Source organism: Cheilinus undulatus, linkage group 18 (genome assembly GCF_018320785.1).
Source record: "Cheilinus undulatus linkage group 18, ASM1832078v1, whole genome shotgun sequence".
Classification (NCBI taxonomy): Eukaryota; Metazoa; Chordata; class Actinopteri; order Labriformes; family Labridae; genus Cheilinus; species Cheilinus undulatus.
In genome coordinates, this window is record NC_054882.1 from 29,620,263 (window position 1) to 29,636,481 (window position 16,219).

Consider the following 16,219-nt stretch of genomic DNA (forward strand, 5'->3'; position numbering starts at 1 on the left):
ACAGTGAACAAAAACACAGCATGTAGCTGGATGTTAACTCTCAATGAAGACAGTAACATCGGCTAACAACAGGCTGTACTGAGATGAACCGGGTAATTCCCCATCAAGACTGGTGATGTCATGGGCTCAGATTTTTGGCCTGCCCAAATTAAACCAAGCAAGGAAAGAGGTGAACAACTTTCTAACAGTCTAAATCAAAAAGTCACATAGATCTCAGTGTTTTCACATGTTTACAGCAACCTAATTCCAACATATCTAGTGTGTTAAGACACAACATTTGGATTTCACTTTACAAGGACTAGTTTGAAAGATGGGATATTTCATTAAGTCCAACAGAATAAACTAAGGAGAGGCACTATGGGAAATGTACGATCTACCCCTTACTTTCTAGAATGTTTCAGAAATTTTGTGTGCATAATCATGAAAACCTCCAGGATAGGCCCTAAATCTTTAATAGTTTACAGTGCTGGGTCCATCAAGTAGTGGATTATCGCTTTAACCTCTCCTGAGATGTGTGTATAGCTTTACCACCTATTTATTGAGTCAGCTATCCTTTGGTTCAAAGATGTGTACTGTCAAAAGCTAAGCAGAGCTAGAATTCTACCCACAGCAGAGAATGTTTGACAGGTTATATCAAATACCATATGACTTTGGCTGTTCTATTTAAATGTAATTTAGCAGTCTTAAATGAAGCATAAAGTCATCCAGAGACATATGAAAAGGTTAAAAAATAATATCTGTGAAAATAATGAAAACAATATTCTGAATGTCTCCAGATCTTAAAAGAAAATTCAGCAGGCATGTAACCACAAAGGACACACAGCCTGTCCTATGAAAGACAGACTTTAATAACATCACTATGTGGTGAGCGCAGCGCCCCTCTCTTTTAGAATCATGTACTTTGTTTACCTTGTGGAAGCTCCCATGGAAAACCCGCCTCACTTGCTCCTCATTAAATACGGCTTTCTGGATCTCTCCTCGGGTGTCCTTGTTGTAGAAAGCGATTGTTTTGCTTGAAGCTGAAAAGAGAAGAGTCTTTGATGAGTCCCTGACAGTATGTTACGATGCCTAGGCACGCAAAGCACAGACGGAACTCTACAGAACACATGGTTGTAGAGAGAGAAGAGGGATAAAGGGAAGGCTTGAGGGGATTAGGCCTATGCTTGTAATTATTTGCATGCATTCACCACGTGTGTAAAGCACTTTTGTAAATGATACTTATTTTAAAATAAGGGCCTCATGTAGAGAAAGAAGGAAACTGAGCCAAAGAAAAAAATAGTATAAGATTGAGAACAATGAATTTAATAGGCCATCACCATTTCTGTATACTTGCATTACTTTATATGTAATGCATATCATATCTGAGATAAGGTTTCTGTAAACTAATTAATAGCCAGGAATGAAGCAGCTTAGGTAAGTAAAAAACAATTGTACAGCTGTGTATGTGTTGGGTTAGCTGCAGCAGATCTCCCTCCAGCTGGGGGCCAAAACAGGATGGGAGGCTTACGGTTTACGGTGACCCCAACCTCGGGGTTGTTGTTTTTGTCGGAAATCTGCCAAATATCAAAAGGCTCAGAGGGTGTGTCAGGCAACAGGCGGAAGAGCAGGATGATGGTGTAGGATGGGGGAAGACCCTCGGGATGGATCTCCCTGTTATGTAAAAAAAAGAAACATACATTAGATGAGCCATGAATCAGAAGTATGATATTGCATTTTTTAAATTAATGCCATGCCCTTGACATTTTGCTACCATGACACAACATTCAGTTTGTTGCATAGGCTTCAGGACCTGTAAATAATAGAAGTTTTTTCTCTGGCCTTGCTGAAATTGCACACATATTGGAAGTATTTTCTGTCCCCTCTTCTTTGCTGCACTTCAAAGTACTCCTATTAAGTCATTGGCTGTGCCCACTCACAAAATATGCATTATTATAAACATATGACATAGTATGCTGGAGAGATCTGGATGCTCTGTAGTTGCCTAAGGCCACTTAACCAAGGCCCACTAAGGAGACAAAGCTCTTGACCCAGCAGTTATTTCTGTGGTCATTATGTCATTATGAAACAGGTGGGAGGAAGGCCTGGTCCAGAAATGTTTTAATTCTTCAACTAAATGATTTGTTTCCTCCAATCAGCTCATATTCAACATGCTGTGACAATGAATACGCTCTTGGGAAGCTTTTGACTGCAGGGGCTATCAAACATCATTATAAGTAATGACTGTGGGCTGGGCAGGATTATACTGCACAGGAGATGAGGAAACATGCATATGATCAGAACCTTTCCTTTCTTTGACACATACAAAGCCTTTAAGATTGAGCTCTTACTTGGTGGGCTGGGTTAGGAAGGCGTCCTTATGCAGCCTGTAGGCGATGAAGCTGTTGAAGGAGCCAGGCTCCATGGATATACCATTCATGCCAGCGAACGTCTTGTCTGTGATATTGAAAGCCTCCAGCATCCTGAAGCCTTAAGGATTATAAACAGTAGCATATTTAGGCAACTAAACATCTGAAACCTTCTCATAGCAAGACTGTAAGACCAAACAGTTGAAGGTTGTTAAAAAATTGAGTTGTGGTAACTTAAAAATCCAAAACAGCTATTTTAGCTCTATTTTTTTCCAAGAATACCTTTGGGCATTACAGACTTTTCCACCATGAGTGAAGCTACTGACTCAGTTAAATAAGTCCTGCCAGTGTTTCAATACATCAAGGATGATGTACTGTACTCGGTGGAAGGGATCATTCTGGGTCAGGAGTCACGTTGCAGTCTTTCACTGTAAGACTGAAGTTGCCTTTGGGCATTAGGCATTTTTGCACCATGAGTTAAGTTACTGGCTCAGTTAGACAGGTAAGGCCTGTGAGGAGCAACCACAATATGTAATGGATGGAGTTCCCGCTCCGTGTGCACCTTTCAGATGTTGTCACTTGTCACATAATTGGCCTAGCTTGAGTGGCACAAATGTTCAAAATTACAGTATGTGATATAAGAAAATTGCAGTAGCCGAAGAACATGAAGCTTTATGAGAAATACTTAAACATGCTGTTTTGAGTTGAATTTAAACAGAATTTTTAAGTGTAGGAAAGTTCCTACAGTGTAGTTTAACGTACAAGTAAAACTGAGTTGATATAACTTTAATAGGCTAAGTACCTGCTACTAAACAAACACTGTATTTCAGTAACTATTACTTAAAATTTAATGTAATCAGTCACCTCTAATATTTAAGTTCTATTGACTCATCTGGGATTAAAACATAAACTATCTAATTCAAGTACAGTCATACTCAAAAAAATACTTTAACTACTTGAAAACTTTGTCGTAATCAGTTTCAACAAATATTATGAGTATTTTCAACTTGTTCAGTTTTAAAGCGAAGGAATTACAGTATTTAAATCACTCCAAAATGCTATTGAGAATAAGGGCACTTACCAGGAGTTGTGAACCCATTGATGTAGATCAGAGGACAAGCTGTAAATGGACAAAAAAGTTGTAGGGGGTTTGAAAACAGATTTGAAAACAGAATCACAGAAGTCATTACTCTCGCTGTGCATTTATCAACTATACATTGGTTAGAACATTAAGAAATGACCAATATCAAATGTATTGTTTTAAAATTCCAGAGATATAGTGTGGTTTGCCTTACTGGAAGTAGCTGTTTCACAGATAAAGGTGATCAGGTTGTCCTGGATCTTATCAAATGCATCATAGTCGTCCACAACAAACACATGTCTCTCACTGGGCTTGCTGCCGATTTGTCTCAACTCTGTCATGTCCACATCGGCCACTCCAACCACAAATACACTGTAGCCTGTGGGAGAAAAACACACATACATAAAAAACAAAGAGCATTGTTAGGCTTCCAGTAACCACAGGCAGTTTCATCGCTGCTGGGATTATTAAAGAGTTTATAAAATAAGCCACAAACTTTGGCTCTGGTGAAGGAAATCGAAGTTTGGAAGCAAAATGGGAATTCAGATAATCTGAAACAGCTCTGCTACATACAGTACGCACTGTGTCGACAACACAGAGCATAACGCACATGGAAGTGGTTTATGATTTCACACATACCAGAGTGCTGCAGCCTTTCTGCACTCTTCTTTACTTCATCCTGGGAGCGTCCATCTGTGACCACTACAAGCACCTTGGGGACGTTCTTCCTCATGCCACTGTCTGAGGTGAAAACCTTCTCATAGACATGCTTCAAAGCAACACCTGGACAAAAGAAGACAATAAGAACATGGAAAAATAAAAATACAACAGCATTCCTGATGATTGAGAAGCTACATCTCAGATATTCTAATATTGTACCTGTCTTTGTGTTGCCTCCTCTGTAGCGCACACCCTGCAAGGCTGACAGCACTATGCCCTTGTCATGATAGGTGTTCAGCTTGAACTCAGTCTTGGCGTCATCACTGTACTGGACAAATGACACCTGAGCAAGGCAAATAGCATCTTTTAATAGAAATACAGAAAGAGAACACTTTGCAATCATAAAGAAATGTACTGAGGAATAAATTTTACAGAGAGCACCAAGGTTTATACTGACCTGCATGCCTTTAGGACTGATGACATCAAAAGCTCCCGTCATGCTCTTGACAAACTGGATCACTTTGTGGAAGCTCTCATCTCCAATACTCCAGGAGCCATCAATGAGGAAGACCAGGTCTGCCTTGGCACCTTTGCACACTGCAGCACAGAAACAAAAATGTTAATTCATACTTGTACCTGTGAGGTTAAAGGAATCACTTTTTCAATGTTAACGCTCTCCTCACCATCCAGTGCAGGGGGGACTGTTGCTGGAGGAGGTGGGGTGGGAGGCTCAGTTGGTGCTTCTGTGGGCTTGACCACTGCAAGGATAAAACAGAACTTTAAAATGACGAACTATACTGTGGGTCTTGGAAAACATTAAATTTTGTAGGGATCAGTAAGAAGACTTAACAGTAGAATAGCCATTAGGTAAAATTTACCCAACACTTTTCTTCAGTTGTGTCTAAATTTGTATTGATAAGACCTTAAAATCTGTCAGTCCTTGAGTTTTCTTAAGTTTATTTTGCATCATGGGATGTAATTAAAAACTATTAGCAAAAATATTTTTTTATAAATGTTTATAATTTTCCATTTATACTGAGAACCACCATGTGGGTAAAACTAGCACCATAAGGAAGCATTGGTTTTCCCTCTGTTTTATTTCAACCCAGTAAACGATAGACTTTGCCATGAAAACACCTTCTCTCTTTTGCTGCACTGCTCAATTGCAAATTATGAACCTTCAACAAGCATACCATAGGCAAAAGAGATTCATGAGTGTGAAACGTCAGTACAGTTGGTCAATGCTTTGAGTGAAGTAGAAGCCAATAGTAGGAAAGTTTCAGGACTAGTACCAAGACAATCTTGAATGCAATGGATCATCATTTGACAGTGATCTAGTTTTCTTTCTGTGGTTAACTCTCTGAGATTTTTTAACCATTGTGTCTTGACTGGACTTTTTGTCTTTACAAAAGCTTGTAAAACATCAACGCTGTAGTGCACAGACAAGTTCTAAACATCCTTTTTTCAGGACAACCTGGGCTTTAAGAATATGTGTGCTGGAGCAATGTTACTTGAATTTTTAAAAAGTTATGGGACTATAGAGACAAAACAGAAGAACTGAACGGAAATCAAAATGCAAAGATTTGCTTGTATTACATACAGTACATAATAATGACTTTGTACAAACTTGTTCTCCCATCTCTTAGGGACCAAAAAGTAAAAAAAAAAAAAACATTGACGAAAAAAAAAAATCTTCAAAATATTCACATATTTACAAAAAAAAAGGGTCCTTATGCTTTTTTTATATCAGCTGATAATGAGCCCTTACTCAAGGCAGCTCCTGTCTGCAGTGACACAGAGGTTCAGATCACAGCCTCTCTGTGTCTCTTTCTCTCCATTATGAGTCATTCAAACTCTCTTCTCCAGTTTCTAAGTGCTTGCACTTGCGCTGTTCAGCAAAGCATGACATGGAACAGCCTGCCATTGGTTGTCACAACCCATGTGACATCTGTTTTGGGAACTGGAGATGATGGCTAATGCTAAGCTAGTGGCAGAGACGAATTAAAAGGGATTGAATAGTTGATAAAAAGATGTCTGAGTAACTGGTATGGATTTAATCTTTAAAGACTCTGGAAAGTCACCAAAGTTCCATACTCGCTAGAAAAGCTTCTGTAAGAGGTACCATTTATGTTTCAAAAGTTATTTAACTTTAAATAAAATGACAATGTTTCTCTTCTTGCCTTATACCACAATGCCAGTCTCATGGGGGTCTATGAACTGTTCATTGTCTGTGGTTAAATAATAGTTCTTGATCAGGGCTATCAATGAAAATAAATGCACTCTAATTATGGGTGAATTTTACCTGCTGGTTGTTTTTAGGGATATAGAGATCCCTGGCAGTTCTGGTGTTAAGTTTTATTTACAGTTTAGCTCTGTACGTTCTTTTTACACACATGGTGGAATAGGAATGACATCTTCATAATGTTTATCCTTTTGGCCTATACTCTTGATTACAATTATATAGCTTTTTTAAGGGGGAAAATGTTACATAAGTTGAGATGACAAGCAAAGTTGCAGTGTAATCTTAAATGTGAGATTGTTGACCTTGTAAAAATCTGTATTAAAATAACTTAAAATTTGTTATCTTACATGTCCTCTCCTTCACACTGACTCCAGGTCCCTCCAGGTTAGGCGTTTGGGCATAAACTGTTGCATTGTAAAGAGTGTCAGGGGTCAAGCCATCAAAACAGTGAGTGCTCTCGGAGCCTCTGACAGTGATCTCCTGAGCTCCACCCTTGGAGGCTTCAAAAGGAAGAGAATCCAGATTAGACATAATGAAACTGCTATTATCTGATGAATTCAAAGTGATTCCAAAGGACATGTAGACTTTTTCTTACTGTCAAAAGGATTGACTTTGAGTCTGTAGGAGGTGGCAGCTCTGTGAGGGGCCCATCTGAGGCAGAAGGAGTCATAGCCAACATTGTAGGTGGTCAGGTCCGTCACATTCAGGTACACTAAAGGGAAGCATCAGTCTCAGTATGTACTGTTCTTTTACAATATCTGGCAGGTAAAACTACAAACATTCATTTTATTTTGTGCAGATAAACTTGTAAGTCAAAAAAATGAACATACGTGTGGTGCCTTGTCCAATCAGAGGTGCACTGAGGCCTGTGTTGTACTGTGCCAGCACCTGCAGGTCATAGGTGGTTCCAGGTTTCAGGTTATGTAGTTGGTGGGAAGTCACATCTCCAACCATCACCTCTGAAGACTCATCAGAGCCTGAAAAGTGATGATGATGGAAAAAGTTGAGTTAGGTAAAACTACTTTTAGTAACTAGTATTGTTTTATTCAGGCAGCAGGGCACTCGTACCCTCGGGCTTGTAAATGAGCTTGTATCCATTAACTTTAGAGGGGGCGGGGTCCCAGGACACCTTGAAGCGTGTGTACCATTCGTCAGACACGCGAAGATTCCTGGGGCCAAGCATACCCACTGTCGAAGACAAGACAGGACAGCACAGTCAACACCTTTTTTTGCTTCAGTGCAATGAGAATGAATTCCAAGGCAATTTCTTCATTATATGGCATATTCACATTTGGATTGAGATTAATAATCTTCCATGTCATAAATAGGATGATATATTCAACCACATCAGAGGAAAATGTAAAAAAGAAATAAGCTGCCTCAAGAAATGGAGTGTAATTATGAAACGTAATAGGCTTCTTTTGTTTAGGGAACTAAATTAGGCAAGACAGTGGCCCGGACTGCAGGCATGAGATTTCCCTCTCTGGAGTACAGCCAGTTCATAATTCTTTGGAAAAGACTCTTGGTTCTTTTGGCCTTGACTGCAAGTCAAGAATTTCACTTATTTTACTTTCCCTACAGTAATTGAGGATTCTAATCAATACATCGGTCTTTTTAGATTTTCTGCTTTTAATTTCCTTCCCTGGTTGGTGCATGAAGTATTTCCTTTATATCTGTCTGTGTGCATGCACAAATAAACCGCAGAGATTTTCATACATGTGCGTCCATCTCCTTCCAGCTCTCCTCCTGGTCCATCACTGTAGATTGCAGTCACTTTGATATTATAGGGAGTGTCAGGGTCCAGATTCTGCAGGATCACGCTATTTCTGTTTCCTGGTACTGTAGTCTATGCAGAAAAAGATAAACAAATGAATAAATAAAGAGCAGACTGAGGGATAAATTCAAAGGTGTACAATTACAAGGATGCTTACAAATTCCTCAATGGGGTCTCCTGTGGTCGGGGCGTAGGTGATGCGGTACTGCATAACAGGACCATCAGCAGGTTCCCAGCTCACAGAGAGAGTACTTGTGGTCGGGTCGTACACTCTCAGGTTCCTTGGGCCACTGCGGGGCACTGGTCAAGAAAAAGAAAAAAAAGTTTATAAACTGCATATTAAAAGCATCAACAGCTTCAGCAGTTCTGCAACTAGGGGAGTTAAGATTGTTTCTGACTAAATTGTTGTCTTTTAACATGCTGGTCTAGGCTCTTACATGTCTTTCCAGCGTCACTAATAGTTGGTCCTTCTCCATCACTGTACAGAGCAACAACTCCAACATTGTAATCAGTGTCTGGGATCAGCTGCTGCAACAGAGCTGTAGTCTGGGTGCCTGGTACCAAAACCTGAGAAAAAAAATCATTTATTAGCACATTTTGTCAAAGTTTGTATAACTCTAAGTCCTTAATGAGCCACGTGAGGCGTTCCTGCGTTTATTTTCTTAAAAAAAAAAAAAAAACTCAGCAGCAGTGAGGGGGACATGATAAATGCACTGCCCAGCACAAGCATAAACAAACCTTTCTCCCTTCTTCTGACAGCTGCTTGTGTTGTACACTACCTCTAACACCTTTCTCTTACACAATAACCCTTCACTGTCAGCAGTAAGTGAAAGGACGAGCCAAATAACCCTTTGAAGTTTGACAGCTGGCACCGCAGTTTAACCCAGTCTGACAGTGACGACAGCTGATTACATAGGGGGCTGCTTTCCCCCTCACTCTCTCTTGCTGTAATAGTTATTTGGACAGAGCAAGGTAAGTGCTCCTGGAGGGCTCTGGCCTGGTGATAACCTCTGTGAGAGAGTGAAGTATGTGAGCAAATGGGTGTGTGAATCTGCTTACTGTCTAACAGCAGTTACCGGGTAGAAACTTCAGTTCTGTTTGGACTGCACCACTTGATTCAGCTGTGGTCTTTTCTGGTCAAAAATGAACATAAGTGTCTTAAAATCTCAAATCACAGGGTACAGCAGGAAAGCTGGTAATTCATGCTACAAATCTCCAGCTGGTGTTAAATTTGATGGTGCTGGCTGAAAAAGACCACATTGCCACTGACGCATATCATTGGATCTAGCTACGGAAAGGCGCCTGAGCCTGCCATAAATGTGCCAAGAAACACGGATAACTGCAGAGTGCACCTCTCAATCAATAAACTAGAATGTGTCTTCAAAGCTTGTGTTTTTAGCGTCCCAGAGAAGAAACCATGCAGTCTTTCATGCAGATGCTGGAAAGAGCTGATGGTGAGATGTCAACAACACCTTGTAGATTCTTTTAACCATACAGAAATCTCTTGCATGTGATGGTGTGGGCACACTGATGCCAGATGCCACATTTCGTGCCAAAAACAGAAGTTGCACATAAAGAATCTTTGCTTTAATGAGCACTGTATTGGTTTAACCCTTTTGCAGTTTTTGAAAAAAGAAGAATTCAGCTGTCAGTAACTGCACACATGCATGCATTATACACTCACATGGACCATTTGGTGAACAGACCCATGTTTTCTTTTTTGAACTAGGGATGTTACTGATTGGCAGCGCTAAAACAATTTAGAGATATTCTAGCACTTTTTTTGCGCCAATGTAGATATTTTTTTCAATCCATATGTGCCATACAACACTTCTTCCCTCTAACCTTGCAAAGCAGATGGATACACCCGTTTCTGTGTTTCTCACTGGCAAATCCATCTTGCAAAGCTCTCCTCTGAACCATTTGGGCCCAGTTAGAAAGTGACAGGACCAATCAGCATCAAGGGGCGGTACTTTCAGGCGCGGGGGGAGCTGTGACATAAGCAAGCAGCAACAAGAGGCCGGTACCCTGATGGCGGAAGACATTAGCATGGATGCTACTAAAGCGGCAGTTTTATCAGAACTTGACGACATTTCAAGAACAAAGAAAAGCAGTGAGTTTTTTTTTTCATTTCAAAAACGACAAAAGTCGTGTACTGAGATGTCTACAGTCGCCATGGTTTAAGTTATGCAGTTCTATATGGAGTTCATTCCTCGGTAGCTGTGCACGCACACCGCGGTAGCGGCAACAACGTCACGTGTTTTGTTGCACTGATTGGCCTGTAAAGATGTGACAGACAGAACGTTCATCCAATCACCCTCCGAGTTTCTTTTCAAAGGCTCTGCCCTTTCCCAAACGCTGTATGTCGAAGGTTTTCCAGATGGATGCGTGAAACAAATCTATCTGGCGTGTCAGGTTACCTTTCCACACCGTTAATGGAAACTCACCGACTCAGAGGGCCTGGCACCAGTCAGAGGCGCATAGACCACCCGGTATTGCTGGACTGGGCCCGTGGCAGCCTCCCAGCGCACGTTCAGAGTGTTGGTCGTTGGGTTGAAAACTTGGATGTTCCTGACAGGAAGACGCTCCACTGCAGAGGTATGAATACAATTGGTGAGTGTGGAGACAGATAAGAAAGTGAAAGGTTTGGGTGAGGGTCAGGGTAATGAAATCATGAGAGAGTGATGAAAGGAAGATTTTTAAGAAGAAGAGTGTTGACACAGTAAGGTTAGAGGTCAGCCAGTCAAGAGGTTTGTACAGATTTGGGAGAAGATGAGAAAAGGCAGAGGACATAAAAACAAAGAGATGAGAGGGGTCAAGCACTGACAGGTAATGGGGAATGGACAGAGGTTAAGAAATTAGAGGTTAAAACCATCAATTACACTTCAACAACAACTGTTGAAGTCCTATACAAACACATGTTGTATATTCCTGTTGGTATTTGTGTTTCGGTACTTTTAAGTTTTACCTTCTGCAGTTTTACAGGGTTGTTTGCAAGCATGTTTGAATCTCCTTTCTTTGTCTTATTTAACACAACATGGTCCAGACTAGTTTTGAGGACAGAGCAGCTCGGTCACTACATGAGAACATTTCAATAAAACATAAAACAAAGCTGCCCAGCAACCCACATAGACAAGTTTAAGACTCTATAACAATACTGCTATCACCGGGACACTTCCTGTCAGTGCCCTAAAGGTTAACGAAAAGGATATACAAGGCGTATGTGTAGCCCTGTGTGAAGCTTGCCTCCTCAAAAAAACCAAAGCAGATGTTTAGAGGCTTTGTGCCGCTCCTCATAATAACCCAATAAATTCAGGGGAAAAACACAGTGTGCTAAACACAGTGAGCAAGCTTCCGTACTTTAAAGATTCACACACCAAAGCCTGTTGCCTTGAAAGCTGCTTTGAATTTTAAGGCGCTTTTAAAGTAAGATGAAATAGGAAGAGTTGTTCTCAGTTTGACGATGACACTGCTTTCTACAAAGCTACAAGGTTGGCAGTTAAAAGTTTTGTAGCTGATATGCTGTATGTATTGTATTAAAGTTTGGTTAACATGTCAAGCCGCAGAACATGAGAGAACATTGCTACAAAAGGGAAAATTCAGGGTAACAGTGGCAGGAATGGAGCATGACCCTAGCCAAGTGAGTTGAGAGCCATAAAAATGTATAATGCTTCCCATTCATTCCTAACCCCACTTCTGCTTCTTTTGCCCCAAAGGAGAGCCAATTACTCAATAAATCCCCTCCCCCAATTCCCTAGACCCACCATTATCCTGACCACTACCCTTCATTCCAACCTATAAATGGACAATATTACGGTAAAGAGAGAGGAGACACCATTATAATCCTGCCAACCCTGAGGAATTCCTTCCTACGCAATCACTCCACAAAATGCTGACTCATTAGCAGCAGAGATTGCTAGGTTTGAAATTGTGGGAGAAACTGGAACGTCTGTGATCTTTGATGGACTTCAAACTAAGCTGACAGAGCTTAAAACTCTGCGTTTCAGTCATTTTTTTAAGTAACATGTGTTACATGTATGGTGTGAATTAGGTGTCCATTTATTTACTTCTAGAGAAGAACATGGCATTTGATCGGCTGGGCTTAGATTCCAGGTTCTGACAGTTTTTGGATGTTATTTTGAAACAAATCAGTCATAAATGACTGCTTTATTGAAGGTTCCTGACAGACGGAAACCACAAACCAAATACGAAGGCCAATAAGTTCACTCTGGACAGACATGAATGGAGCTCAGAGTAAGGAAAAAATCCCCTGTCCGTCAGAGACTATGTCATTCCCTGAGTGCCGTTTCTCAGTCAGCTTGAGCTATTCTAAACTCTCAAAGTGGTCTTTCAAGTATGTTAGTCCTCCTTCTAAACATCCCTGTATGAATCACTGTAACTTTAATACAATGCTTACATGTTTTGCCATTCTCAGACATGCGTTGACCCTCTCCAGCAGAGAAGACAGGAACCACAGTGACAGTGTAAAGAGTATCAGACTGCAGGTTTTTCAGCACTGTGTTGAAGGTGCTGCCTGACACCTGGGCCTGGAAGGAAGCAAACACAACAAGCATCAGGTTGTGTTCAAGTCAGGCAATAGTAACAGGGTAGAAAATTTAAGCCATGCTTTGATGCAGTGTCCTCTAGCTTACCATTTGTTCTTCTCCTCCTGCAGCAGGGACATAGAAGACCCTGTAATTACGCACGTTACCCTCAGCAGGCTCCCACTGGACATTCAGAGTGCTGGTAGTGGGGTCAGTGACTCGCAGGTTCCTAACACCACCCAAAGGCTCTGGGATAAGATAAAGTAATAGTGAGTTAATACTGCACATTTACCAAAAAAAATTTAAACCGTTGTAACTTCACCTATTTATGAAAGGTGTCACTTGAGAGAGAAAACTTACTGGTCTTTCCTACGCCATTCAGTTCCTGGCTGACTCCTCTAGCGTAGACAGCCACCACAGTGATGTCATATTCAGTGTCAGGGGTCAGCTTGGGGAGCAGAACAGTGGTTTTCTTTCCTCCAACCTGGGTCTATTTGGAGAAGAATAAATGTTACCTTCCTTTTCATCTTTAAATTTATTATCTAACGAGAAATCCTCATGTCCTAAGTTATTACATAGCTGTAACAAATTCTGTTGCTTGAACAGGCACTTACAGTGTCTTGAAAAAGTATTCATCTTCTTGGATGTTTTACCCTTTTATTGATTTTATTAATCAATCAATCACTTGGCCAGTTGAAGCTTTATGGGCAAGTCACAAAGAGAAGCCACTGTTGAAGAAAACTCACGTCATATCTTGACTTGAGTTCGCCAAAAGGCATGTGGGAGACTCCACGGTCAAGTGGGAGGAAGTTCTTTAGTCTGATTAGACCCAAATTGTCCAAGACACTAGCATCAGACAAGACGCTAGGTCTGGCAGACACCAAACACTGTGAAGCACAGTGGTGGCAGCAACATACTGTGGGGATGCTTCTTGGCAGCTGGCCATGAAAGGCCGGTAAAGGTAGAGGGTAAAATGAATGCAGCAAATACAGAAAAATCCTGGAGGATTATCTTATTCAGTCTGTGAGAGAACTACGGCCTGGAAGATTTATTATCCAGCAAGGCAATGATCTTGCATTAATGATACAGTGAGAGCTACACAGTGTTTTGTACATTTTTTTGGTGATAAAAGCAAAATTATATTGACCGTGCTTGATTTATAAAATCAATAAAAAGGTAAAACATCCAAGGATGTAAACACTTTTTATGGGCACTGTTCTCCTTTGCTTTTTAATAGTTAAGGTCAAGGTAAGGTATTTTCCTTGCATATTTGTTCGTCTGTCCCTCAACAGTTCTGAACAACTCTTAGTAGCTCTACAGCATACTACAGAAAGAGATATTTGATGTGTTTCTAGAATGGGATAAAGACTTTTACTACTCTCCATGTGTGCCCTAAACTCATGTCAATAACTGCATGGAAAGAATTCTACCTGGATAATCCTCGTCTGTAAACACTTCAGAGGAAGAATGTTTTGAGTGTTCTGGACAAAACACTTCATACACTGGCCAAGGTAAATCTGTAGCTGATGGCAGAAACAGTCGGATGTCTGGTCTTAACAGTCAGAACCAGAGATGAATTTACTCTTGGACAAGGTGTGGCGAGTGGGGAGAAAAAGGAACTCTGCGTGGGCTTAGAGAGCATGTTTGCATGTGGATTTGTTTGAGATAATGTATACACCTGTGCTTTTATGTTTGCTTTAATCCTGTGAGGGTTTCATTTATTGCTGTACAGCTCTGTCCCTAACCAACTGAATGAATCATTGAGTAGCAAAAAAGAAAAAAAAGGCTGCAAGAGTCAACATTTGGCACTGCTTTCGTTTTCTTGTACACAAGTGTAAGAAAGTGTGTGAGACATTTACGAAAGCAACTTTGATTTTCCAGACAAAATAATGCAAACTCCCCAGACTAGCTATGCTCATTGAAATTCTGACAGGGAATCAAGGCCATTTGGCTGATGCTAGTGCATTGGGTTCCAGTTTTCCAACAACCTCTCAGTGTGATACCACAAAGTCAATCGTCACAACTAAATTCAATCAAGTTCTTAAAGGGAAAGTTTTCTACTTCGTGTTAAAAAGGAAACTAACAGTCGACAAACAGTATGAGGTGAGCTGAAGCTGAGTTTTGTGCAGAACTTCTGACAAGAAGAGAAAATTAGCTTGAACCCTTAGTTGCCCTCTCATGTGACAAATGCTGGATGCCATCTGGGCTCTATTAAAAAGGTGAGAGAGAGTTGAAAAATAACCAGGTTTGCGAGCACAGCCACTTTTTTTTGGCACTTTACACTAAATGCACTGCATATAATATAAAACACCAGTAACAGAGTACCCTGTCATTAAACAAACATACATTTACCTGAAGGGGAAAGCGTTTCAGTTTAATATGTGCAAATAAACACTACTTGAAGATGGCAAATACCACAGAGTACAAGGAAACCATCAAAGCACAGTACAGATAAGTGTTTAAACTCTGGAGTGTCTGTTTATTGTCTCCCTTTGCTGTTAAATTATCAGCTCCACGGATACATCATGTGGACCTTTTACGACATTTAATTCCATCTCTCTTAAGCAACTCTCTTCCAGCCAATAAATGCCAAGTATTCTGGATGAAATGGTTTTACCAGAGTTGGCTGGAACATTTAAGACTGATTTAAGCATCTTATCAGCGTGGCTATCAGTGTGTAGGCTTTTCCATGAGCATGTGCGTAAGTAAAACTCAGTACGCTTCGGTCTTGCTTTTGAGTCTCTTGGGAAAGTTATGACAAATGTGTGACAGAAAATTGAAACCGAACATTCAGGTTTTTTTTTTTTTATTATGCAATGGAGAATGTCAGCCAAAATACCATTACCAGCAGGAGAGCCTTCTGAACTCAGGAAATATTTACAAATGAAGGGTTTGTCCACATTGATGCTACCCAGAGCTGTCAAGATTAATCTTATTAATCGCAATGAACTACGATCCACAATTAGTGTGAAATTTTTTTAAACTAAATCTATTGGGCTGTTCAACCCAATTTGGTTAAAGGGATACTTCAACATTTTGGCAAATTCGCCCATGGCCATAATTCCTATAGTCTTAGTAATAGGTCCGTTTCCTTTAGTTGTTGGTGCAAGCTGTTTCTAGATCTGGGGAGACCGTTAAACCAGCTGCACCACGAACGCTATTTTAGCAGACGGAATTTTTGCTTTCCCTCATCAAATTCATCAAATACACAATCCAACAACTCCAAAACACTCTTGTGGACAAGTTGTGACCTGCACATTCATCACGCTATGAAATAATCACGGAACATAACAAGACGGAGATGTTTTAAAGTTAAATGCAAAGCCGAAATTACACGGACATGGCTGCTGCACTGTGTCACTCCGCCCAGTGGTTCACTCAAGAAATAGTTCCGAGTATTTGCTTAATGTGTCATAATGTTACATAATTATACATTATTATTTCATAGCGTGGTGAATGTGCAGATCACAACTTGTCCACAAGAGCGTTTTGGAGTTGTTGGAGACTCCCTGCAGTCACAGTGTTTTATAGTCCACCACTGCTCCTTGCTCATGTCACTTTGAAAACTCAAAG

General features: G+C 40.6%; 1 protein-coding gene across 3 annotated transcripts in view; it reads right to left on the reverse strand.

The window, feature by feature from the left end:
* The window catches only part of col12a1a (collagen, type XII, alpha 1a), a 67,321-nt gene that overhangs the window by 18,069 nt on the left and 33,033 nt on the right, over positions 1 to 16,219 (reverse strand). For all 3 annotated transcript variants that reach the window (XM_041811975.1, XM_041811974.1, XM_041811976.1), the window contains 20 exons: positions 13,007 to 13,136; positions 12,755 to 12,894; positions 12,520 to 12,649; positions 10,550 to 10,692; positions 8,540 to 8,669; positions 8,260 to 8,402; positions 8,045 to 8,174; positions 7,397 to 7,516; positions 7,159 to 7,305; positions 6,924 to 7,040; positions 6,676 to 6,828; positions 4,770 to 4,844; positions 4,544 to 4,683; positions 4,306 to 4,429; positions 4,066 to 4,209; positions 3,641 to 3,805; positions 3,427 to 3,465; positions 2,328 to 2,466; positions 1,508 to 1,650; positions 910 to 1,019 (listed from right to left, as the gene is read on the reverse strand). In XM_041811975.1, coding sequence (XP_041667909.1) covers positions 910 to 1,019; positions 1,508 to 1,650; positions 2,328 to 2,466; positions 3,427 to 3,465; positions 3,641 to 3,805; positions 4,066 to 4,209; positions 4,306 to 4,429; positions 4,544 to 4,683; positions 4,770 to 4,844; positions 6,676 to 6,828; positions 6,924 to 7,040; positions 7,159 to 7,305; positions 7,397 to 7,516; positions 8,045 to 8,174; positions 8,260 to 8,402; positions 8,540 to 8,669; positions 10,550 to 10,692; positions 12,520 to 12,649; positions 12,755 to 12,894; positions 13,007 to 13,136 — 2,562 coding nt within the window. The remainder of the gene's footprint in view (positions 1 to 909; positions 1,020 to 1,507; positions 1,651 to 2,327; positions 2,467 to 3,426; positions 3,466 to 3,640; positions 3,806 to 4,065; positions 4,210 to 4,305; positions 4,430 to 4,543; positions 4,684 to 4,769; positions 4,845 to 6,675; positions 6,829 to 6,923; positions 7,041 to 7,158; positions 7,306 to 7,396; positions 7,517 to 8,044; positions 8,175 to 8,259; positions 8,403 to 8,539; positions 8,670 to 10,549; positions 10,693 to 12,519; positions 12,650 to 12,754; positions 12,895 to 13,006; positions 13,137 to 16,219) is intronic.